General features: G+C 37.1%; 1 protein-coding gene across 1 annotated transcript; it reads left to right on the top strand.

The window, feature by feature from the left end:
• Positions 1-15,862: 15,862 nt before the first annotated feature.
• LOC123698177 (microsomal triglyceride transfer protein large subunit) lies at positions 15,863-25,514 on the top strand (the record flags this gene model as incomplete). The annotated part of the gene is made up of 9 exons (XM_045644771.1): positions 15,863-16,294; positions 16,389-16,586; positions 16,658-16,756; positions 17,089-17,361; positions 19,682-19,854; positions 20,101-20,266; positions 20,490-20,687; positions 23,570-24,172; positions 25,443-25,514. Coding segments are annotated over exons 1-9 (2,046 nt in total), but the record flags the coding sequence as incomplete, so codon positions are not given.
• Between the last annotated feature and the right edge of the window lie 946 nt (positions 25,515-26,460).

Genomic DNA, 26,460 nt, shown 5'->3' with positions numbered 1-26,460 from the left:
AAACTAAAAAAAATAATACTAAAAATGGTAAGTAGTTAATGTCGCGACCAAAGATTTATGACTGTACCGAATAATAAATTAGTACAAACGTGGCGAGAGCAGAGTGGTGCGGTTCCTGCGTAGTGCGTACGTCGCTCGAACCAATGAGGAATATCTTGGAATACCTAACTACCATTTCTGTTACGAAATTGGTTAATAGGTATACCTCATTGGGTCGTGGGTCACACGCCCTGTTACCTATTTATTGTTGAAATATAGATCTAAATATTTAAATTTTTGATCTAAAATTTAATCTGATACTTTTTAGTGCAATTATTAAATTATACATGATATTATTTGTTGTTATCGTTTTAAATAAAATTATTTTTTACGAAATTGATGCATTATTTGAAGCGCCGAAACAGGTGAAATGCCTATTGCCTAAATAGGCATTTCACCTAAATAGCGCCTAAATAGCGTAGATGTATTTTCCCTGTGCATATTCCAATAGATATTAAATAAATACCATCAAACAAAAAGTAGGTACCTAATAATGATTACTGGTGATAAGTGATCCCTTGACTTTTAGAAACCTTTGTTGAATAGTTTGTGCAGAATCTCATCACACAAGTAGGCATTTTTCGATTGTTTTTGCTTACGCACACGAGACGAGAGTTGACAAGACGGGACCGAGTACAACGACGCTTCCGGAGCAACCACAGATTTTAATAACTTGAATTAGGGACCAACTAAAGTAGGGTAAGATGGTCGACAATGAACCACCTAAATTTTCAAGAGCTGTAAATGTACTCATCGAGGCCCTAACTACATACTTTTTAGTTATATTTGTAGATAATATATCTGGTTACATTATGTAGTACTTTATTTTTGTTACAGTACTATAGCCACTAATGTTTTTATTTTTTTTTATTTTTTGAGAAATGATTCACTGTGTACACTCAATGGTACTCAATGAACCGGGGGTTGGTACACAGTGGACCGTGTGTGCAAACAATGAACCATGTGAATAATTAAAGCATTATAATGATAGGATTATAAAAAAAATTGTTAAATAAAACTCATAATTATTTAAAGTACCTATTTATTTGTAGTACGTAACAATCAAATAGCTTTTTTTCTAAAAGAGTTACCGAAAAAATCGTTAACATTTATACAATCAACTTTAAGTTTCTTAGAAATCAAATGTTCAATCTTAACGTTCCAGTAGGTGCACCCCTAATCATAAGAGCTACGTATTTCTTGCGAGAGAAAATCATGACTGATGATAGCGCTTGTCCTGTTGCATTAACGATGAAACACATAGTTACTAAAATCCCACGCTCACCACTTGTGCGACATTTCTACCTTTTTGGGCTAACACTTTTCCAGGCTGTTGTACTGTTTTGGTTGATGTTTCATAAAGATTGTAAACCCTCGTGCCGTCACCAAATTGAGGATATCTTCCTTAAACTTCTTGAAGATTGTCAAAAAATGATTTGACATTCGTTGGATTGAATGATGTGGCTCGTGCAATACGCTTCAGCTTCTTTAATAGATAAATCAGGGTGCCTTTTTTTTAAAGCCACGTAGCCAGTCCTTACCCGCCATTCCCCTTTCTTTCCAACTTATAGGGTATGCCAGTTTATTTATTTCCACCATTGCAAGGCAAGTTTTCTACACTCTTTGGTGTTTAAACCATAAAAATTGTTAGCACAATCAAGAATATAAGACTTTAGACTTGTTTCTTGTTCCTCCGTAAATATTTTATTTAGTTCCATCGAAGCAGACTTGTCTGTCTTGAATTTTATCACATATCTTCTCAGTGTTGGATATGGTATGTTGCTATCTCTTGCAGCCTTTCATAAGCACATAACGTTGAGATGTAAATCGACAGCAGAATTCATTGCTTCAGGTAGGTGGGATCCTTTTTTCCTAGCAGATCTATCTAATTTTGTTCGACCCATCCTGAATTTTTTTTTTTTTAGTGCGTGTAATAATTAAGTAGGTACTTACAAAAAAGCAAATTTTCTGGCTAAGTAGATTGAGTATTAAGGCACTCTAAAGGTGGTACCTACTCAATGAACCAGGGATGGTACTGAATGAATCACTGGTTCATTGTGTACTCTCTCAAGGTGGTTCATTTTGTACCACCCTATGCTTACAAACTTTGCGGTCATATAGCTACATGCATAAACACGAGATGTTTAACGAAACTATCTAATGTAAAACCGCAAAAAAGCAACGAAATCATCACTACAATTGATATTTAGCTACTGTATATACACATAAAATGAGACGAAATTTTACTTACGTTATTTTTATACAATTTTCGGCACGAAAACACCAAACACGGGTGAGCACGGCCTCCCGCGCCGCTAGCTCACTGTCGACAGGGGAAGGTGGGAGGGGCCTCAAAGGCGCTTACCTAATGCAGTTTGCACCAAACGGCAACGTCACATTTCTGAATTATTTACATGGTTCACTCTGTACTACTGGTTCATTGTTGACCACTCGACCCTAACTAAGTAATATTATGTGAAATACTAGTTCTAGTAATAAGTATCACACGCCCTACTAATAATTTATCAATGCGTAACTAAGGTGAGCTAATGGAATAAGATTTAGCTTGGTTGTTACAAAACCGTAAAGTAATATCGCACAATCTAATCTAATAATAAGTTGAGTTAAATGTAATGCAATAAGATTTAACTAAGGTAAACGCAGGTATTAACGACCCCTCTTAGGCGCAACGCTCACTGAATATAGAGTCGAGGTGCGGTCGAGGCGCGGACGTTCAAGAAGCGCGCCTCCTCTAGATATTCTTAAGAATCAAATCTACGTGCGCTTACTGCGTGGACTGGCGGCGGAGTCGCGGCGGCGTCGCGGCAGGGTCGAGGCGGGAGCGCGGAGTGCGCCGGCGCTCCGACTCCGCCGCCATTTTGTCATTTCGTTTTAGACGTAGCCGCGTTTATTGAAAAGAATGTTCAGTTAATTGAACTTGTCCAAAAAAACCCTGTTTATATGACCATACACAAAAAGGAGGCATAATCACCCGCGCCTCGACTCTTGTCTCGATTCCGACGCAACGCCGCCGCGACGCCACTTCGACGCCGACTCGACTTAGCAGTGAGCGTTGCGCCTGACAATTTCAAAATCAACCATATTTTTTAGGTATACTGATTCTTCTAAAGATTTATAGTTTAATTTTATATGCTAGTGTTATGTATAAAAAATGTTTTTATTGAAGCAAATACATTCTAATAAACGATTATCTTGTAAAAAATAATTTACAATGTGACTTAGTCGATTGTTGCAATTACCGACCCATAAAAACGGCTGTGAAGCTATTAACGATTTTTATGCAGCTATTCCCGATCGTATGTGAGAGGAGGCCTTTTTCCAGCAATGGAATGTATAGAAGCTAGTGATGATGATGATTACCGATCTTAATAAAATGAAATATAAATGCAAATATATCGTATTTTTTACTATAGTTATTTTTAATAAAACAAATGAGTACTTCTTAGTAATGAACTAAATAATTATAAACTTTTAAATTTATCAACATAATACTATTATTATAATATGTATGTCGTGGCCATATCGTAGATTTGCTCATTTCATGAAATGGCCAACATAGTTAGATGATCGTTAAATCGTCAACGTTTCACGATTTGGTCATCGACATTTGGCCAGATCGTACAAAATATAGGTTAGGTTAGGTTAGACTTTAAAAGGGGTGACAGACGTACGAGTAAGTACGCGAACTTGTGGCTCGACGACCTTTTTCGCTCGTGTGTCACCCCAAGTAGGTACGCGTACTTAAAAACCGTCGAGTAAGTTCGTTGACGATCCAACATGTTTGACTCGAAGCCCGCCTTGGCTCGCACATCTGTCACCACCGCGAGCCGCGAGCCGCGAGCCGCGAGCCTAGCCTGTCTAGATATAATAGGTGTTACTAAGTGCAAAAGTTCATCATATAATGGCTCAGGCATCCTTAAATTATTACGCAAGTCTTCCTTCTACATCGTAGCTCCTTCACCAAAGTTACGTGGGATAAACGCTCTCTTTTTTAAGCCAGTTTTTCATCCACTTTTTCTGATTTCGTTTTCTCTTTAAGTTTTATTTTATGAAAATAATTTAATATAAATAATATGAATGAATATAATATAATTGAATATTGGCGAAGGTATCTTTGAATCACGCCAAGGAAGTTTCACTCCTGACGCGTGGGCTCGGCGCACACGCTCTTTTTTTGTAAAGTACCCTCAAAATATAATAGTAAAAAAGAAAATATCCTTCAATTTTTGAACATTTATTTTGTTAGAATGCTATTTACTTAAAAATAAGTGCTGGTTATTAAATTAAAAATGTCTATATTTAATTCCTGAATAACATAAAATTCCCTCTGTTGATGACATAGAGACATTCGATATCGGTGACACGCGAGAAGCTACTGACCAAGCTCTACGTGTGTCACCGACGTCGAGCCGAGAAAGTACGCGAACTTTAAAACCGCGACTTTAAAGTTCGTACGTCTATCAGCCCTTTTATAAATAACGAACGAGTCGAGCGAGCAAAGTGAGCGTGCCGCGGCAGCGGCCGGCGAGTGCCAGAAGCGAATCGCTTTTTAAAAAAGAAACAAAAATGGTCGCATTTCATGAAATGGCCATCCATGTTTGGCCAGATCGACGATCTGGCCAAATGTGGATGACCAAATCGTGAAACGTTGACGATTTAACGATCTGGCCAAACTAAATTGGCCATTTCATGAAATGAGCAAATCTACGATATGGCCACGACATGTACATATATTAAATTAAGGATTTCAAACTCTAGGATATTTCCTTATGCTATTTGATTGATTGCTTCGGCGAGTTGTGTTTTACTGTATACTTTTCGCCGCTTTTGTGGCTCCATATTTCTGGAAAAAAATATAATTATATTTTTTACGTTAATTTAACCGTGAAGAAGCATTTTTTAATAGGCACATTCTTCCTTATTATGTCATAAAAGTAGTAAAAATATTTTAGTAATTTCGTGACTGTTTTAGATTTAGAAAATACTAAATATTTTCATTCCCTTTTTGGTAAAAATGTGAATGGCACTTACGATTTTTAGTTTCGAGCACGTTGATTCCATACTAAACGCGGACCCCCTCACCCCTTACCTCAGGCCCGAATAGCTGAATTTTCGCTGACCGCCTAAGCCCCCTTAACAGTTCCACTCCAAGGAGTGGAAGCTCCGAAGTCTTCCATGTTCGAATGTGAAGTTCTGTCCCACTCCCGAGGGCGCGCCTTGAGCTTTCACTGCTTTGTTCACTGGCACCAAGCAACAGGCAACAAGCAATAAGCTTATAAGCATGAAGTAAGCCGCCAACTTCACTGTTGTGACGGTGTTGCCACGGGCCACCACACGGAACTCGTGCTTCGAGTCGTTTTACATATTCTGTACTATTGACCGTCGTCCGTCTCCGACATCTTAAAATATAAATTGGAACGAAGCATAACAAGAAAGTACTATCAATCCAATGATATTATACATATTATATACCTACAAGTATCAACCACAGATTTTTAAACAATAAGGTCCCACAATTTTTTCGTTAGGTCCCCTTTAGTTGTTTTTTTAAATATTTTTTTTTTAATTTTGGGTATAAAAAAAATACACTTTAGCACCCCATCCATAGCGAAATTAGAAATAACATTAATATTATATTCATAAAAACTACTACACAGGTCATTTGTAACGTTTTCATCATTATTTTTTTTTTTTTTTTTTTGGTTCACAAATTGAAATTGACACTTAAACAGCCTTAAAAACTATTTACCAAAACAAACATTTGCGGTGCAATTCCTAAACTAGTGAGCACATCGTGCTTAGTGAAACTACATAAACTCACTGACAATGTACACGCTACACTTTAAATTTTAAACTTTAACTAAACTTCTATAGTAATTCAAGCAACACTACAATAATTTCAACACAACGCAGAGTAAATGTTACTTCTGGCTGAGGATAGAGAACTCGAGAAAATATCGAAATTATACCTAACACCATTATAGTACGAACAGCACCTGTTTATAGGAGAGTTTTGACCTACGTTAGTACGACAATAGGGTAATTTAAAGCACTTCCTATTTTCCAAACGGCTAGCAGGACGTGGAACTTCTATTTTAATGCGCGAAAGGAGTTCAGGGCAATCCACCAGACCATGTATCAGTTTGTACAGAAACAGTATATCCAAACACTTACGGCGTACACTTAGAGGCCTCATTTTGTAAAAACTCAATCTTTTTTCGTATGATACCAATGTTTTGCATTGATTATTAATGTAGGACAGTTGATACACAAATCTTTTCTGAATTCTCTCCAATCTGCTGGAATGCACGGCATAGCTGGGAGACCAAACACAACTGTTATATTCCATATTATTATATGCATACGAAAAAAACAATAAAAAAATACGTGTGGCACTCGGGGACTGCCGCGGTAAAGCTATTGCATAGCATGCCTTCAAGCCACACCTCCGTGCCCGTCGGAGTGGGGAGCGTGAGGATTTTCGTTACGCAATTTCTGGATTCAGTCCCCGCGCTCAAGGCCCGCGATAAAAGCTATGCAATAGCTTAAGAGCCATTTTATTTGTACATATTTGAATATGTATTCATTCATCACAGCACATTTCAATAAAATAAATATGTATCTAATAACATTATCAAAAGTAGTACTAAAAGTTTATGACAGTCTGAACGAAACGACATAAATATATAATCTGAAACACAGAGGCGGCTCGTCCTCAGGAGAGCTGGTGCAGTGAACTCCCATAAATAATTATAATAAAGTTATACCTGCTCATTATTTAAAATCTATCGTAAAAAACTCCAATACTAATATCAATAAAATAAGTAGGTACCTATAAACATTACAATTAATAAAATACATTACATACACTCTTGTTCACGCGCGAAAAGGAGCTTACGGAGCGCTCTTGATTGCGCTCTTATGAAACAACATTCAGTACATTGCCTACATACGAAATCCAATAAGAGTGAAAGAGAAATCTCGCCACAGTCCTGCGCGTGAAATAAAAGATTTACGTTGCGCATCGCATGACAGCAGCAATTGCGCGCGACGTTGTCACTCATAATACTTTATAATTTTTAGTGTTTATATAGACACTACATTTCCGCCCGCGGCTTCGCCCGCATTTTCAAAGGAAAACCTGCATAGTTCCCGTTCCCGTGGGCGTTTTCCGGGATAAAACCTACCCTATGTGTTAATCCAAGTCACCGGTGCCCTACATGGCAGTCAATGTGTTAAATTCAACTTTATCTCTTAGCTCATAAAGATTAAATTTGAGTATATTTTTTTTCCATGATAGTTTCGTTAAGGCCACATCAATGATCGAGTAAACATGACTCGATTATTTGTCTTGATCATATTGCTAAATGTGAAGTATAAACATAGATAATAAATAGTTTTCATTTCATATATTATCTGTTGTCACTTTGATTCTTTGACACTTGTACGATTGCATTATTATTCATTGTTCGTTGTTCAATAAAACCGCTCATCATATTTTCTCGGACCTTTTATTTAACAATCACTACGTTGCATGGTGTCAGAAGCGGTTGTAAAGTATGTAATAAGAAAATATATGAGAAAGCTGTGAAATGACGACATCCGACGCAGTGGCTGGAATAAAGCCGCCAGCTAACCTACAATTAATTGACGCCGACAAGTCAACGTGTTGGACAAGGTGGGTGCAACAATTTGACTGGTATGCCACAGCAATACAATTAGACAAAAAACCAGCCGCAATCCAGGCAGCAACTTTTATGGCGGTCATAGGCCCAGACGCCATCGAAATATTTAACAGTTTTAACCTTGTCGACGCGGAAAAAAATGATATTGAAATCATTAAAAATAAATTCAAAGAATATTTCGCGCCGAAAAAGAACATATCTTTTGAACGATATGTATTCTTTAAGATCGAACAAAACGAGGACGAAGTATTTAATGAATTTTTAATCAAAATAAAAACTCAAGCAAGTAAATGCGAATTTAACAACTTACTGGATGAAATGATAAAGGATAAAATCGTTTTTGGAATTAGATCAAATCAGGTTAGAGAAAAATTACTAACGGAAGAAAATTTAGACTTGACAAAAGCAATAACGATCTGCAAAACTAGTGAACAAGCATCTAAACAATTAGATGAATTTGATAGTAAAAATAAAGTTTTTGCTGTGAAAAATAAAAGATCTAACGAAAACAAGACTTTTGACTGCCGAAGATGTGGTACTAACCATAAAAGTAGAGAGTGCCCAGCTTTTAACAAATCTTGTAACAAATGTTCCAAACAGGGTCATTTTGCTAATATGTGTCGCACAAAAATGAAACATAATAATTACAAACAGAAAAATAGAGTAAACGCAGTAGAAGAAAGCTCTCAATCCGAAGATGAAGTGTATATATCCGCTATAAGGTCTGGAGAAAAGAAAAACTGGACAGAAAAATTACAAGTTGGCAATTTAAGGATTACAGTCAAACTAGACACAGGAGCAGAGTGCAATGTGTTACCAAGACACTTGATGAACAAAACAAAGGCAATTTTGAAACCAAGCCGAACAAAAAATTTAATAAGCTACACAGAAGACAAGATGGCAGTTCTAGGTGAAACAGAGCTACTATGTAAATTAAAGAATGAAGAAACAAAAATAATATTCAAAGTAGTTGAAGAAAAAGTTTCTCCAATCCTAGGACTTGAGACCTGTGAAAAATTAGGACTTGTCGCAAGAGTCAAAACATTGAAGGTGAGCCAATATACTGATAATATATTTGAAGGATTAGGCTGTTATAAAGATTATGTGTATGATATTGACCTAATTGAGAACCCAAAGCTTGAGATTAAACCGTCAAGAAGAGTACCCCATGCTATAAGAGCCGAAGTTAAGCAAGAACTTGACAGGATGGTAAAGTTAGATGTCATAAAACCAGAAACGGAGCCAACTCCTGCTGTGAGTCCTATGGTAGTTGTCAGACAAAAGGACAAAATAAGAATCTGTATAGATCCATCAGATGTCAATAAAAATATCCTCAGACGTCATTTTCCACTCACGACTATAGAAGAAATTTCAGCTGATATTCAAGGTTCTAAATTCTTTGCATTATTAGACTGCACAAAGGGGTTCTGGCAAATTAGACTATCAGAAAGAACACAAAAAATATTAACATTCGCTACCCCATGGGGAAGATATTCTTTCAAGAGACTTCCGTTTGGAGTTTCATCAGCACCAGAAATATTCCAAGAAATATTAACAAATCTACTCAGTAATATAAAAAATGTGAGAGTATCGATCGATGATATTTTTATACATGCAAAAACTAAAGAAGAACTACGCAAAACTGTTGACAAAGTCATTGAAATATTAAAGAAATCTGGCTTCAAACTTAACAAAGACAAGTGCATCTTTGAAGCAACCAAGATAAAATTTCTGGGACACATTATTTCAGCTAAAGGTTTAGAAGCAGACCCAGGCAAAGTAGAAGCTATTCAGGCAATGAAAAAACCTACAAATAAAACCGAGTTACAGAGACTGTTAGGAATGATTACATATCTCAATAAATTTATCCCTAACATGTCGGATTTGACAAATCCACTTAGAGACCTGTTACACAAGAATACAAGCTTTACATGGGAAATTCATCATGAAAAAGCTCTTGATAAAATAAAACAAGTGCTTCAAAATCCCCCAGTATTGAGACTATATGATGTCAACAAACCTGTAACATTGTCTGTAGATGCAAGCTCAAAAAATCTCGGAGCTGCACTTCTCCAAGAAGGACAACCAGTAGCCTATGGAGCAAGAGCATTGACCAAATCTGAACAGAATTATCCACAGATAGAAAAAGAAGCGCTCGCCATACTGTTTGGATGTAAGAAATTTCATGAATATGTTTATGGTAAACAACTGACAGTAGAATCCGACCATAAACCACTAGAGACAATATTTAAGAAAAACATACAATCAGCCCCCGCAAGACTTCAACGAATAATGTTTAACTTAGCACCATACTCACCCAAGGTATTATTCAAAAAGGGAACTGAAATTCCATTAGCAGACTTCCTTAGTCGAGACTGTGATGCGTCTAACTTGAGATATGATCCAGAAGAAAACTTAAAAATCGCAGTTATACTACCTATGTCTCTAGATGCTAAAGAAGAATTAATTAAGGCTACTAAAGAAGATCAACATTTACAGTTACTAATGAAGACTATAAAGCAAGGATTTCCTGAAACCATGAAAGAACTACCTACAGAACTACAACACTATTTTAACTTTAAAGAAGAATTGAGCTATCTGAAAGGAATTATATTCAAAGGTGATAAGATTGTTGTTCCGGCATCACAAATCCCTAAAATGTTAAAAAATATTCATCAAGGACATCTTGGTATACACAGCTGTTTGAGAAGAGCTCGACAATTTCTTTATTGGAAAGGACAATATAATGATATCATAAAGCTAGTTAAAGGGTGCACCGTCTGCGAACAAACACAAAGAGATAACATTAAAGACACAGTCTTAGTTAAAAAGCTTCCTACACTTCCATGGCAAATAATTGCTTCAGATTTATTTGAATTAAAAGGAAAAACTTACCTTGTTATATGTGACAGCTACTCTGGATATATTGATTTTCAAGAGCTAAAAAGCCAGTCGTCATATGAAGTGATTGAACAACTTAAAAGATGGTTTTCTACCCATGGTATACCAGAAGAGTTACAAACTGACAATGGAACACAATATATGTCTAGAGAATTTAAGACCTTTCAAAAAGAATGGAGATTTAACCATGTCACATCTAGTCCACATCACCATCAAGGTAATGGACTTGCTGAAAGAGCAGTTCAAACAGCAAAAAACATACTAAAAAAATGCAGCATTGACAAGTCAGACGTGCAGCTTGCGTTACTGAACTGGAGAAATACACCTAGAAATGACCTATTAGGCTCACCTAACCAACGACTTTTCAGCAGAATTACAAGATCACCAATACCTGTAAGTGACAAATATTTAAAACCAAAAATCATACAAGGAGTCACAACTGAACTACAGACATTAAGAGAGAAACAGGCCAATTACAGTAATAAACATACTACAAGACCAGTAAATTTGGAAATTAATGATAAAATCAGACACAAGGTAGCTCACCAACACTGGGAAGGGGCGAGAGTAATAGAGAAGCCCAAAAATCTACCAAGATCTGTTATTATACAAACAGATAAAGGACAAATTTTACGAAGAAACTTAAGTCATTTGCACAAGACACAAGCTGATATTCCCAGCAACAGAATAGCTGTACCTGAAACTAAATACACAGAAGAACCAGTAGTACAACAGATGCCAGCTCAAACTCAATCACCGGGTGTTCCTGCAACAACCCCAACAACTACACATCCATCAGAGATGCGAGAGATGCTTAGCTCTAATAATACACAGAGTTCTAATATGGTGACACAACCAGCGACTGCACCACAAGTCTCAAGATATGGTAGACCTATAAAACCTATTAATAAACTCAATCTCTAATATTGTTAAAAAACAATAAGTACTGTAGTACTATTTCATGTATCTTAATCATTAACATTAAGTATCAGTTAATTATAACTTGTTTACTATAATTTTATAAGAACCTGTTCAGTAATCATTTACATTAACATTGTTAATTAGAACTGAATGCTTTGCCATGTATCTTGTTATATAATCATATGATAGATATAATTTTTTAATTACTGGATAAGTAAAAATAAAGAAATTTAATACTTTAAATAAAAATGTTCATTCATAGTGTATACATATATTAAAAAAAAAAAAAAAAAAAAAAAAAAAAAAAAAAGTTTGGTTTGTTATGGTTGTTTAGTTTGTTTACAAAGAAAGGGAGATGTGAAGTATAAACATAGATAATAAATAGTTTTCATTTCATATATTATCTGTTGTCACTTTGATTCTTTGACACTTGTACGATTGCATTATTATTCATTGTTCGTTGTTCAATAAAACCGCTCATCATATTTTCTCGGACCTTTTATTTAACAATCACTACGTTGCACTAAACGATACATCGACGATTATCGATATGCGCAGGTTTTAATTATTTTATAATTTTAATAAAATAAATAATTTAACAATTTCAACGATGGACCTATACAGACCTAAAGGTAAAGAATACGATTTTGATAAAATTCGCCAATTTTGCTATGGATGAGGTGCTAGTGTAATTTTTTTATGCCCAAAATTAAAAAAAAAAAATATTTATAAAAAAAACTAAAGGGGACCTAACGAAAAAATTGTGGGACCTTAAGGTCATTTTCGACCCAAAATTCCATTGATGGGGTGCTAAGTTTGCATTGGTGTTTTCAACCGACTTGGATTTTTTTTCAGATGCCTTTAAAATATAATAATTGATAAAGAAAACAACACAATAAAAAATAGTCTTACCTAATTTTAAAATACTTTTTATTCTTAATATATACTTCTTTTTCATTCGATATGGCCATTGTTCTTTCATAAACAGTTTTTGAAATTGTATATTGTATGAAGATTGTATGGTACTTTGTGCTCCCATTAAAATATATAAATAAAATAAACAGATTTATGCTACATATTTGATGTCGTTGTCACCACAGAGCAATAATTAATATAGTCCTGTGAACCAATGACTATGTGATTCCATCAAGAAGCTTATATCTAATACACTGGAGATTTCGGTATGAACATTGACGTGTAACAAGAAAATATTGCCCAGTTCATGTTTTTTATCACTTTCACACCTAACTTGGTATTGCCACTGTTAATACGAAGTTTTCCCAAGGCTACTATGTATGCTGTAATATTCTGTGCAAAAGGTTAGTTTTTGTACATGAGTTTGTTGATAAATTGCCAACAACGTCATTCAGAAGCATTGTTGGATGAGACAATTATTATTTATGCTAAATAAACTAAGTATCTGAACCAATTATTAAAAAGCGATACTCCCTGATTATGGGTAGTCACCATAATAAAATTGTAGCAACTCTCACTTTGTCAATATGGCATGTGTGTCAAAAAAATTGCGTCGCTTCGAATATTTAAGTTAATATTGTTGCTTATTTAATGAATATTTTCCGAATATAAAGAATGCATTGTATTGTACAAAATTGCAGAAGTGTTTGGACACCAAATTCTGGCATAGAATTTCACAGGCAAGTGTATATTTACGTTATTTACAATATTCCTCAATACTCCTGCATTTACCTGTTTAGAATCATTTCAATGGCAAAAATTGTCTAATTTAGCATCATTTTAGTAAGCAGTCATGTTAAATTTGTTATTTCCCTAATACTTTATCATTTTTCAACAAGTTTTCAATAAACAGATTTAACAAGTAAGGTAACCATGATGACGAGTTTTTATGGATAGCGAAGAGATTATATTGTAATAACAATATTATGATGAAAATGTAGAACACCATTTTAAAGATTGTTACTAGTAATGAAACCAAGAAGCTTATATCTTATACACTGGAGATTGCACTATGACCATTGACTTGTCACAAGAAAATATAACCTTGAATGACGTCAGTGTTGTTTTTTGTCTCTTTCTGTGGGTGACCACACTGGTTTGTATATTCAGGATTTTTCGAAATAGAAAAAACTAAAAATCATGGTCTATAAATAATAACGACATATATTTTTAACAGTATTAATTATATTATAATATTACTGGCCATACTTTATAGGTACATACAATTTTAATTGGTATAGAATGACAGTTTTAAATAACTCTTGGCTACAAAGCCTGGATATGAACCGATATATAGCATTAACATCCTTTGTAATTAGAGGAAAGTTGTGTTTTGCATCAGATGCTGTTTACCAAATTGTAAGCTACTCAGATCTTCTTTTTAAACGCGTTGCTTCGACGGGTCAATTTCAAGCCAAAATCATCAAAGAAAAACTGTTTATAATAAACGCCTTGCACAAATTTCAGCTAACTTTACAAAGTTTATTTTTCAAAAGGTATTTTTTTCTGGGTCGTAATCCTCAGTAATTTTACCCTTGATGGGCACATATATTTCTTTTTATTTTACTTTTTGGAAAGCTGAAATACCTAAAACAAAAAATATGAGGTAAGTTAAAAAAGTATAAATTTCAATGTAAAAACGAACAATCTTATAACTACATGTGAGTGCAATACCGATGTCGAGTGTTTTTTCATTACTAGTAAAAATCTTGAAAATGGTGTTCTAAATTTCATCATAATATTGTTATTACAATATATTCTCTTCACTATCCATAAAAACTCGTCATCATGGTTACCTTACTTGTTAATTTTGTTTATTGAAAACTTGTTGAAAAATGATAAAGTATTAGGAAAATAACAAATTTAACATGACTGCTTTCTAAAATGATGCAAAATTTTACAATTTTTGCCATTGAAATGATTCTAAACAGGTAAATGCAGGAGTATTGAGGAATATTGTAAATAACGTAAATATACACTTGCCTGTGAAATTCTATTCCAGAATTTGGTGTCCAAACACTTCTGCAATTTTTCACAATGCAATACATTATTTATATTCGGAAAATATTTATTAAATACGCAACAATATTAACTTAAATATTCGAAGCGACGCAATTTTTTTGACACTTATCAAAGTGAGAGTTGCTACAATTTTACTATGGTAACTACCCATAATCAGGGAGTATCGCTTTTTAATAATTGGTCCAGATACTTATTTTATTTAGCATAAATAATAATTGTCTCATCCAACAATGCTTCTGAATGACGTTGTTGGCAATTTATCAACAAACTCATGTACAAAAACTAACCTTTTGCACAGAATATTACGGCATACATAGTAGCCTTGGGAAAACTTCGTATTAACAGTGGCAATACCAAGTTAGGTGTGAAAGTGATAAAACACAACAATTTTCTTGTTACACGTCAAATGTTCATACCGAAATCTCCAGTGTATAAGATATAAGCTTCTTGAATGAAACAACACATGACATCGGTATTGCACTCACATGTAGTTATAAGATTGTTCGTTTTTACATTGAAATTTATACTTTTTTAACTTACCTCATATTTTTTTGTTTTACGTATTTCAGCTTTCCAAAAAGTAAAATATAAAGAAATATATGTGCCCATCAAGGTTACTGAGGATTACGACCCAGAAAAAAATACCTTTTGAAAAATAAACTTTGTAAAGTTAGCTGAAATTTGTGCAAGGCTGCTATTATACATATAAACAGTTTTTCTTTGATGATTCTGGCTTGAAATTGACCCGTCGAAGCAACGCGTTTAAAAAGAAGATCTGAGTAGCTAACAATTTGGTAAACAGCATCTGATCCAAAACACAACTTTCCTCTATTTACAAAGGATTTTAATGCTATATATCGGTTCATATCCAAGCTTTGTAGCCAAAAGTTATTTATAACTATCATTCTATACCAATTAAAATTGTATGTACCTACCTATAAAGTATGACCATAATATTATAATATAAATACTGTTAAAAATATATGTCGTTATTATTTATAGACCATGATTTTTAGTTTTTTCTATTTTGAAAAATCCTGAATTTACAAACCAGCGTGGTCACTCGACAGAAAGAGACAAAAAACATGACTGACGTCATTGAATGTCATAGTTTCTTGTTTCAAGTTAATGGTCATAGTGCAATCTCCAGTGTATTAGAGGATATAAGCTTCTTGGATTCCATTCATTGCTGTGAACACAGCCTGTGAATATAGTAGTTGTCACTTCGTTGTCAATACTCATTTTTCATTCATGTCAAGTGCTTATTCATTGGTCAAGTGTTATCAAAACAATAATTATTTAGAAACGTCACTCATTTCGTCAAATCACTAATGTCAGTTCTCAGCCGGCAAGCGGCGCAAGCGCATATCGCATATTCACTCGATATTTGTATAAATGGGTTAATTATAGAGTAATCGAAATTATTCATTACTTTTAATTTTAATTACGGTTAATAAATTAGTTTAATGATGAGGTCAGGAGTCTCACTGCTTTGTTTTCTATATGTGGTGTGCGTGTATAGATTTCACGTAAAGGGTTCAGTGACTCGCGAGGACTATGGGGAAGTGAAGCTTTTCCAGAGTGCGGACACGTACGACGTGGAGACCACCGTGATGCTCAACGAAGTGTCTCGCGCTGACAAGGAGGTGGCCTATAAAATAAAAGCGACCCTATTAGTGGAACCGGTCTGGAAAGATTCTCAAGACTCAGAAATATTGTTAAAGTTTGAGGTGTGCTTCATGAGCTTATTGTGATTGTAGTTTGTTTGCTACAATATCTGGTTTCGTTACAGTTAAAACTTTGGATAATGCTTTTGATTTGCAGCTAAAGTCTCCCCATCTGCTGTCCAGGGGCAAGCATGTAAATGCAGATTTCTTGCCTCATAAATCTATCTGGGACTCTTACCCGCTCTCTACTTTTTATGCACTTTGGAATAAGGGCATCATAGAAACACCTTATTTGGACCTCAACGAGCTGACGGACATTATTAACTTTAAAAGATCCCTTATCAGTTTATTTCAGGTTTGTGTGTTACATTATTTTATTGAGTGCATGCAAGACAGAATATTGGATAACCAATTTAATATTTCTAGTTTCAAGTACTCGATGGAGAAAGAAATGAAACAGACATCTCCGGAACCTGCCAAGTGCTCTATGAGAGTCTCTCCGCTCATGTGATCAGGAAGATTAAGGTTAGATGCTACTCTGGAATGCCAATTTCATGCAGTGTGATTATACTTTTTAAATGAAATTAGATTTGTTAAATAAAATTTTGATAAGTTATACCTACAATAGTTTATTAAATTAAAATAACTTCAATTCAATATTTTTCCAGAATCCATGTTATACATAATAATAATAATGAGCCAAAAGAGCCAAAAGGATCTATAATGCATTTAGAAAAGCTTAAAATCTTTCATCACCAAAAATATTATTTCACAAGATTATAAGTATCAATTTTGTAGTGGTATACAAGCTAGATTATTTTATAGATAAGTTTGTGCACGGTCGTGTGTGTTCACAGCGCGGGTGTGAGGACTGGGCCGGGGCCGGAGCGACTCGGCGCCTGACGCGCTACACGCTGGACGCGGCGGGGCTGCGCGAGCTGCACGCCGAGGAGGTGCACGCGGCGGGCGGGCTGAAGGCGCGCGCGTGGAGCCGCCTGCAGCGCGCGCGCTCGCGGCCCGCCGCGCCCGCCGCCGGGCCCGCCGCACGCCCCGCGCCGCCCGCGCCGCTCGTGCCCGCGCCGCTGCCGCCGCCGCCGCTCGACCCGCTGTGGCCCGCTGACGATCCGTTGGTATGCGTTTGCCGACGCGTCTGACAAAATATCAAACGAAATTTATAAATTATTTATTCAAAATACTGGTAACTGTCGACGAATCATCGTGCGTTGGTAAATTTCCAAGTTGCGAGGGACACTTTTATACTGATGATTTTATTTTTACGAAGCGATTTAATAATAAAATTGTACTGAACTTGTAAAATTATGATAAAGAGGTCACGAGGGCAACCCGACGATGATAAGCTTTGCTCGCCGTATTGTTAGTGATATAATTATCTATCATTACAAATTAACTACAGTTCGTAGGATGGAACTTCGTTCAGGATTAAAAGTGCTTATCAAAATGTAATCACTATCCCAATTCTATGTGTAAACATATCACATAAATTGTATTTACAAAACTTGAAAACACGTGATGTTTCTTATTTGTTTAATGTTCTACATTAATATTTTATACACACATATTAGTCACGATGATAAAAACAAATGTTTTAAGATCGTTACTCCCGCTCAACGCGTACCAGCCACAGACATGCCACAGAGCAAGTAATATAGGTAGTACCAGCCCGATACTGAGCGCGAACACAGTATTACGATAATGTATATTGTACTACCTACTGTGGCGCGAGTTGATTTGGAAGCCGTATTTAGAGCAATTTTAAATAATTCGTTGTAAAAAAAATACATATTATACACTTAGGTACTAATGTAGATGTAGACACAAAATAAAAAATACCACGCATTTTAAGACAAAAATCACGCGGAACTACATATTTCGAAAAACTACCAAAAGTGTTGTTTGAGTGCATTGTTTTTGAATGAAAATTAACTATATTTGTGTATTTTTTTCAGCCAAGAACTAATATGAATTAATATAACGTCAAAACAGAAGGGAGTCTAATTATTATTTTTCTAATATCTGGGGTCTGCGTAAAGCTTCGACCATAAATTTCAAAAACGGCCTGTGAAAAAACCTTTATAATGGGCAAACTACACAAAATGTAGAACGTTTTTCAGCCAAGAAACAAATTATGAAGTGGCAAATAACATATAAATATATTTATTTATTTATTTATTTACAAAGGATAGCCAACAATTGTTTACACTATATATGGCACAAAAGGAAAAATACAATTTAACGTATCAAGTGTAACAATTACTTACAGGCTAACACTACATGCTTTTGAAAACGGTTATGACTCATGAACATTAAAAAAAAAAACTGATAAATACACAAGATAACGTTTAACAAATTATCAACAGAATATCTATTTAAAAACTAAATGTAAGTCATATTAAAATAAAATCGGCATACAAAAATTACAATTTTAAAATATTAAATTAAAGTACATAAAAAGTTAAAAACCAACATAAAAATTCATTTTTTATAATATTAATAATATAATATAATATAATATCTACATAAAAATAAAGTTCGACAGACAAAATATCTATTTAAACAATGTAAATATTCAAGTTAAGATAAAATCGGCATTTAATTTACAATTTTCAAAATATATAATATTAAAAAGCTTAAAAAAAACCAACACAAAAATTCAATTTTTTTTTTATAATATCTACACAAAAATATAGTTTGAACAAACATAAGAAAAATATCTATTTATAAATAATTTAAACATTCATATTAATATTAAGATAAAATCGTCATTCAATTAATTACATTACAATACTAAAATTAAAAAAAAAAAAAAATTAAAATAACAATAACAATAAAAAAGCTACAATTAAATAAATGCATTATTTGGTACAATTATTTATTATATAATTACTAAAAACTTAATAAGTAATATATTTTTCGTACTTCTGAAATCAGCATTTCCGGCTATAATCAGATTCTAGGGTATGAAGGCTCTTAAGCGGTGATTCAATATTATTATTTAAACAATTATATATGCCCACGACCACAGCCATTTGTGTAATTTATTTGGTTTGGGCATTGCATTCATTCGCAGTACGGCTTAGATAAAAAGAAATAATAATTATCAAAATCGGTTCACCGTTCACCAAGTCGGAAGCACAAAAAAAAAAATACAGTCCAATTGAGAACCCCCTCGTCTAATTGAATTTATATTTTTAATAACTCGGTATTTAAAGACGTTAAATGTTAAGCCGGTCGGTCACCGGACGCTATATAATTGTATATACGGCAGACCACGTCCTAAATATTTTTGTAGGTGTAGTTATAATTTTAACGGTCGTCAGCTATATATATATATATATACTATATAGATATGTATAGAAATTCGTGCTTCGTTCAATTCAAATCGCGCAAAGTTTAAGAAGTCGTGTACGATCGCCGTTTCTCTGTGGACAGGAGGTGGAGAGCGCGATGGCGGCGGGCTCGGCGCTGTGGGGCGCGGGCGCGGCGGGCGCGGGCGGGTCGGCGGCGGCCGCGCGCGCCGCGCTGCGCGTGCTGCCCGCGCTGTGCGCCGCGCCCGCGCCGCGCCTGGCGCGCCTGCTGCACGCGCAGCCCGACCCCGACGCGCTGTGAGTGCGACCCTTCTATTTTATATATAGAAATCTATTTATTACGAATAAAACGATATGAACGACGATTGTTGTTTATGAGTGAAAATAATTTTGTAGATACTGCTGTACATTTCGTAAGAGAATTTTAGCAAATAAAGCTATTTTATTTTTTCTTTCTTTCTCACCGAGTTTAACGGTCGATTTTTCGGCTGCTACGGGCCCACATACGTTTTGATTAATTTAATCAAATTAAAAACGCGGCAGGCGCGCGCTAGTCGGCGCGCTGGGGACGTGCGGGTCGGCGGGCGCGCACGCCGCCGTGAGCGCGCTGCTGCAGCTGGCGCCGGGCGGCTCGCCCGCGGACGCGCCCGCCGTACCCGGCCTGGCGCAGGAGTACCTCGCCGCGCTCGCGCTCGCGCCGCACCCGGAGGTAACTATTTCACCCTATTTCGTGTGCCACTTCGACTATTCTATTTTTTAACGAGTCGTTAACGCGACAAATTGAACGCCCTCGTGATAAAAAGAACAGACGACGGCCTATTTAACGACACCGAATTTTTGAGATTATTATAATCGCACAAAAAGCTTCACCGAACCTTTCGCGTCATCGACGCCCACTAGTCGAGAGTAACGTCGGCCGTCCGTTCCGACAGGAGAGCGTCGTCGAGGAGGTGGTGAAGCTGAGCGCGTGGCCGAGCGAGGAGGACGAGGCGGGCGAGGCGGGCGAGGCGGTGCGGCTGGCGCGCAGTGCGCTGCTGAGCGCGGCGGCCAGCGCGCGCCGCCTGCCGCCCGCCGCGCGCGCCGCCCGCCGCCTGCCGCCGCGCCTGCTCGACGCGCTGCGAGCCTGCGCGGTCAGTGAGAATAAGCGTAGCGGTTAATGGGATTCTATTCATTACAATATACATAATATAATTATATTTAAATACAAAAAAAGTTTAAGAGCAATAGGTAGAGTCCATTTTCCGGTAGCGGTCAAACACTATTTAAAAAAAAAAAATTACGCCATTACCATGCTTATACATTTTGGTATATACAGGGTTACTTGTAAAACACCGGCAACCTCGCAGGACAAGATAGCCAACATCATAAGTCTGTAACAACATTTGTTCTACGACTTTTGATAATTTGTTAGATTTTATTTTCATACAAAAATAAATATTCACTTAATTTTCCGTTTGAATATTATAAACTCTACGCGCATTCCAAACATTACGTAAACAAGAAGCGAACGGGAGGGGAAAGGGGGCGTCGCGTCGTCCTTTCGATAATGAATAAAACATAGACTTACAATTAATGTTAGGAGAGTACAATAAAAGCTTAAAAAATCATTTAAAAATAATTTATTGCGTTATGCCAAAAGTCGTAGAACAAAATATGTCGTTACTTATGATGTTAGCTATCTTGTCCTGCGAGGTTGCCGGTGTTTTACAAATAACCCTGTATATTTATTAAAGAGATTCCTTGATAAATATGACTACATATAAAATGACGTATTCGCGGGATTCACTAAAACACTCAACACTAAAGTGAGTGGTAACTATAGTCCTTTCCACCTAAGATGATTTCTGTGACACATCGATTTTTGACACGTGTAGAGATGTCTATACTGAAATCGTATCAATTGTTTCCGATAATCGATAATATTTTATATGGAAATGAAATCGATTTGAATAAAGTACCAAAATCAACCAAAATTAGTTTTTTCGGCATTTCGCCAACAATTAACTAAGGAAACTTAGCAAACAACAGCAAAAAAAAAGTCAACAATAACAATTAGTAACAATAACAGAATACCACGTAAAGTATCAATATAAAAATGCAACTTGTATACAAGGCTGACGCACTCGTACAGACGATTGACTCGAATTGACAAACGATCACAAGATGGGCGCCGATTATATGATTTCCAACTCTATGATTTTTCAACGATCCATTTCATGTACACGAATTGCGTAGGCATTATATTTTTGTGTTATTTTATTTTATTTTTCATTATATTAAACTCAACAATACTGTTTTTGATTTATAAGCTTAAGATGTTTCATTTTTATATTTTTGGTAATAATGCCGCCATAAAATAAAAATATTATGCACTAAAATTATTTTACATAAAATACGTAATTCGGAACACGACGAAGTGTCACAGGAATCATCATAGGTGAAAAGGACTATAATGTTAACTTCTGAAACTAATTGTCGTAACTTGACATATTTAAACATAATAAGACAATGACAAAACAAATAGCACACGAAAATTATTAAATACATATTATGGTATTAACTATTAAGGAATATTATGTATGAGTCCTAATGTAATTTAACTGTAATTTTATTTGAATTTATTAATTTGTAGCTATATAATATTTTGATGATATAAACACATATTAATTTGTAAAAAAATGTTTGCACGCCATTTACAATGGCTACTGTATGTGATAAAAAATATTGTATCTAACACCTTACCAACCATATTAAACGAACGAATAAATATATCTATCTATCTATTTGATTTGATTTGATTTGATACGCTATCGCTTCAGTTCCGTTTAGACGAGAAGACTACACTACGTTTGTTGAGCGGGGTGTGTGCGGGCGTGCGGGTGAAAGGGGTTTGAAACTTTTTGTATGGACGCTGGCATATCGACCCGCCGCCATTTTTATTTTTTTTCAAAATCGCGGCGCACGATTAAAGTGGTATGTATGGATAGAGGACACATAGACGAACAAAAAATGTCTCATAACATCAAAATCGCGGCGCACGATTAAAGTTGTATGTATGGATAGAGGATACATAGACAAACAAAAAATGTCTAATAACATAGTACCCTAAAGCGTCACATTACCGAGATATTTGGAGGTAAATATTCACTTATGAGTACGACAAACACTAAAAATAGACTTATTACGTGTCTATATGCATAATATTATCTCCAAATAATCACTCCCAGGTAGATTATTATTATTACAGGAAGAAAGTAGGTATTCATTACATTACTTACATTTTTATGTAATGTATGTATGTTTTTATGTAATGAATCTACCTACTTTCTTCCAATAAACTGACATTTACCTCCAAATATCTCGGTAATGTGACGCTTTAGGGTACTATGTTATTAGACATTTTTTGTGTGTCTATGTATCCTCTATCCATACATACCACTTTAATCGTGCGCCGCGATTTCGAAAAAAAATCAAAATGGCGGCGGGTTTGATATGCCAGAAAGTTTCAATGCCCTTAGACAGCTGGGTTTTTAATGACATTGCAATCAGAGGCGGCTCGTGACAAAATTGTATGGGTGTTCACTTTTAATAAAACAAAGAAAATACAATAGCGTTAGCAGGATAATTTATTAAAAAAAAAAATGAGCACCACATTATAAATGGTGGTATTATAATAGGTGGTAAATGTTAAAAATACTTATGTAATGACGATTCGAAAGTGCTACTAAATAGTAGTCTAATTGAATAAATGAATGTTTGAGTTTGAGTTTAAATGTCTATATAAACACTAAAAAATATAAAGTATTTCAAAACGAATTCAATTATTATTTAGCAAAATTAGAAAATCCCCGAATTTGCATTCGCGAGCGTATTCAATATTCATAGTGTTTGTTTATAATATAGGATAGGAGTGGCAACGTCGCGCGCAATTGCTGCTGTCATGCGATGCGCAACAAACGTTCTTAAAAAGTCGGCGTGACCCGTAATGAATCGTAAAATAACCTGTCACTAGGATGACTCGTGTCGGTTAGCGCACGTGATGGCGCTCGGCAACCTGGCGAGCGAGGAGGCGCTGGAGGCGCTGCTGCAGCAGGCGGAGAGCGGCGCGGCGCGCGTGGCGGCGGCCGCGCTGGGCGCGCTCGAGCGCCTGCCGCCCGCCGCGCTGCGCCGGGCCGGGGCGCTGCGCCGCCTGGAGCGCGCCGCGCTGGCGGGCCGCCCGCTGGCCGCGCGCGCCGCCGCGCTCGACCTGCTGCTGCGGCTCAGCGCGCCCGCGCCCTTCGGCCTGCCGCGCTTCGTGTTCCTGCTGCACGAGCGCGGCCCGCCCGAGCTGCTGCGCGTGCTGTGGCAGCGCCTGCGCGCGCTGGCCGCCGCGCACGAGCCGGTGGCGCTGCTGGTGCGCATGCTGCGGCGCGAGCTGGGCGGCTGGCCCGCCGCGCTGGCGCCGGGCACGTCGTCGGTGCTGACGCGGGCGGCGGGCGCGGTGCCGGCGGGCGCGGCGCGCGGCTGGCGGGCCGAGCTGGACTCCGTGCAGCTGGCCAGCGGCGGCGTGCTGCGGCGCGGCGTCGTGCGCCTGCTCACCGTGGCCCCGGACAACGCGACGGACGAAACGCTGACCGTACGCTCGCTCGAATAACGTTTGTCGATTCACCCGGTGGGGACTCGTGACCGATGGTGACCTATTTTAATCTCTAATTTTAATATTTCGAAAGTAATAATCCCGAAAACGTGTGCATATTTTTTTATAATTCCGTTTTTTTAAATTCCGAAGTTTTATTTGCCATATAATCGCAAATCCGAATTTCATTTGCCCATTTCTTCTTTTGTATGACGTTGTGACGTTTTACAATCCAGACGAATGAGTTCCAATCTAAATGTACAAAATCCATATGCAAAATACCAGATTTTTTAAACATAATTTTTTGAAATACAGTCAATTGATATCCAGAAAAACAATATCCAGATTTTTTAAATTCAATTAAACAAGATCCAGAAAAACTAAAGCCTTCCTCGCAGTTCTAACCTAGCAAAACCTACTGAATCGAATTTGACACTAAACCTTTCTGTAATGGGCAATCTGTATAAAACAATAAAGAGTCGGTTCTGGCACTCGCCGGCCGCTGCCCTAGCAAAATGATAATAAAAATCTGGCAATAATTTATCAGGAATATGATTTTTTGCCAAATAAAAAGATTATTTTATGGGAAACTAAGATGGCTGTTAAATCCAAGCTATACAACACCTGCATACTCCCAGTTCTAACCTAAGGCTGCCAAACTTGGATACTCACTAAAGCACAAAATCGGAAGCTGGCAACCTGCCAAACAGCAATGGAAAGGAGCATGATGAGCATAAGGAAATGTGACAGAATAAGTAACAGAACCATCAGAAAACGCACTAAAATTGAAGATGTAACAACTAGAATCAGAAAGCTTAAATGGAGATGGACTGGTCATACAATAAGAGGTATTAATAAGTGGAGCAAAGATATCATCTTTTGGTAACCAAGGAATAGGAAAAGGAAACGAGGTAGGCAGTTTCGAAGATGCTAGGATGAAATTAAGGCTATAGCTGGAAAAACATGGTCAAGGAAAGCACTTGACAGAATAGAGTGGAGGAAGATTGAGGAGGTCTTTGCCAGGATTGGGCAAACAGACCGTGTTGTTGGTGTCATTGACTCATCAGAGTCGTCAGAATAAGTGTTTAATATTATGTATCATATCATATTTTGTGTCTGAATAAAGGCTTATATTATTATTATATTACATCTGTATTTATAAATTTCTACCGACCGTTTTCGGGATTTTAAGATTCGGGCAGGAGAAATTCGAGATTTTAATAGGTTACCGAGACGGATATTATAAATGAACGTCTGTGTGTGCGCGTAGGTGGAGCTGCAGGCCAGCGGGCTGGAGTCGATCGCGGGCGGGGCGGGGGACGCGGGGGCGGGGGACGAGGGGGGGGGACGCCGAGCAGGTCGGCGCCGAGCTCGCGCTGAGCGTGGCCGGCGTGCGTATGCCGCCCGTGACGCTTTTTGATGGACAAGTAATTATTTTTAGGATTTTCTTTTATAAGGATGAACGATTTTTTCTCATTTTCTGTTCAAAGCTGCAAAGGTACCTGTACCTTTTTCTTTACTACTAAATGTGTACCCACATTGGACGTACACACACCAACAAAGTCTAGTTTAGTTTAATATTCATACAGGTGGAAACTTGCATATTAAGGATCTTCATTTCTTGCCAGAAAACTATAAATTTTAACTAAAAATGGCCAGTTTTTTTTCAGTTTTGTGAGCATTTACATTATTTTACCCACAATCTCGGTAATTTTTGCTCAACATTGAAAACGAATGTCTTATTGTGGCATGAGGTCCTGTGTTCAAAGGGAAGTGTTCTTGTTATACAATGAAGATCCTCATTATACAAGTTTCCACCTAAGTGAGAAAAAATAACATTTTTATGAAAATTAAAAAAAAAAAATCATGAAATGTTTTTATTTTTTATTAAAGTACTTAAAATGAACTATAATTCTTCCATTTACATTTCCATTACAAAATCCTCCATAGATTTTGGGATATTTGATGCAATACCAAATATCCGTAGACTTCGTTGACGTGTGTATAACGTGCGCCTTGTCGGGGCAGGCCCAGCTGCTGCGGCTGGTGTGGGCGGGCGCGGGCAGCGAGCCCACCCCCGTGCTGCGCGCGCTGCGCCTGCTGGGGGGGGCGGGCGGCGCCGCGCGCCTGCTGGACGGCGCCGCGCTGCGCTGCCGCCGCCGCGCCGCCGCCGCGCTGGCGCTCGACGCGCACGCGCAGGTGTCGCTGTGGTCGCGCAGCGCGCGCGCGGCGCTGGAGCTGCGCGGCGGCGTGGTGCTGGAGAGCGAGTTGCTCGTGCGCGCCGCGTG

This window comes from Colias croceus, chromosome 15 (assembly GCF_905220415.1).
Source record: "Colias croceus chromosome 15, ilColCroc2.1".
Classification (NCBI taxonomy): Eukaryota; Metazoa; Arthropoda; class Insecta; order Lepidoptera; family Pieridae; genus Colias; species Colias croceus.
Note: the sequence above shows the minus strand (reverse complement) of the source record. Positions and strands in the feature narration are given on the sequence as shown.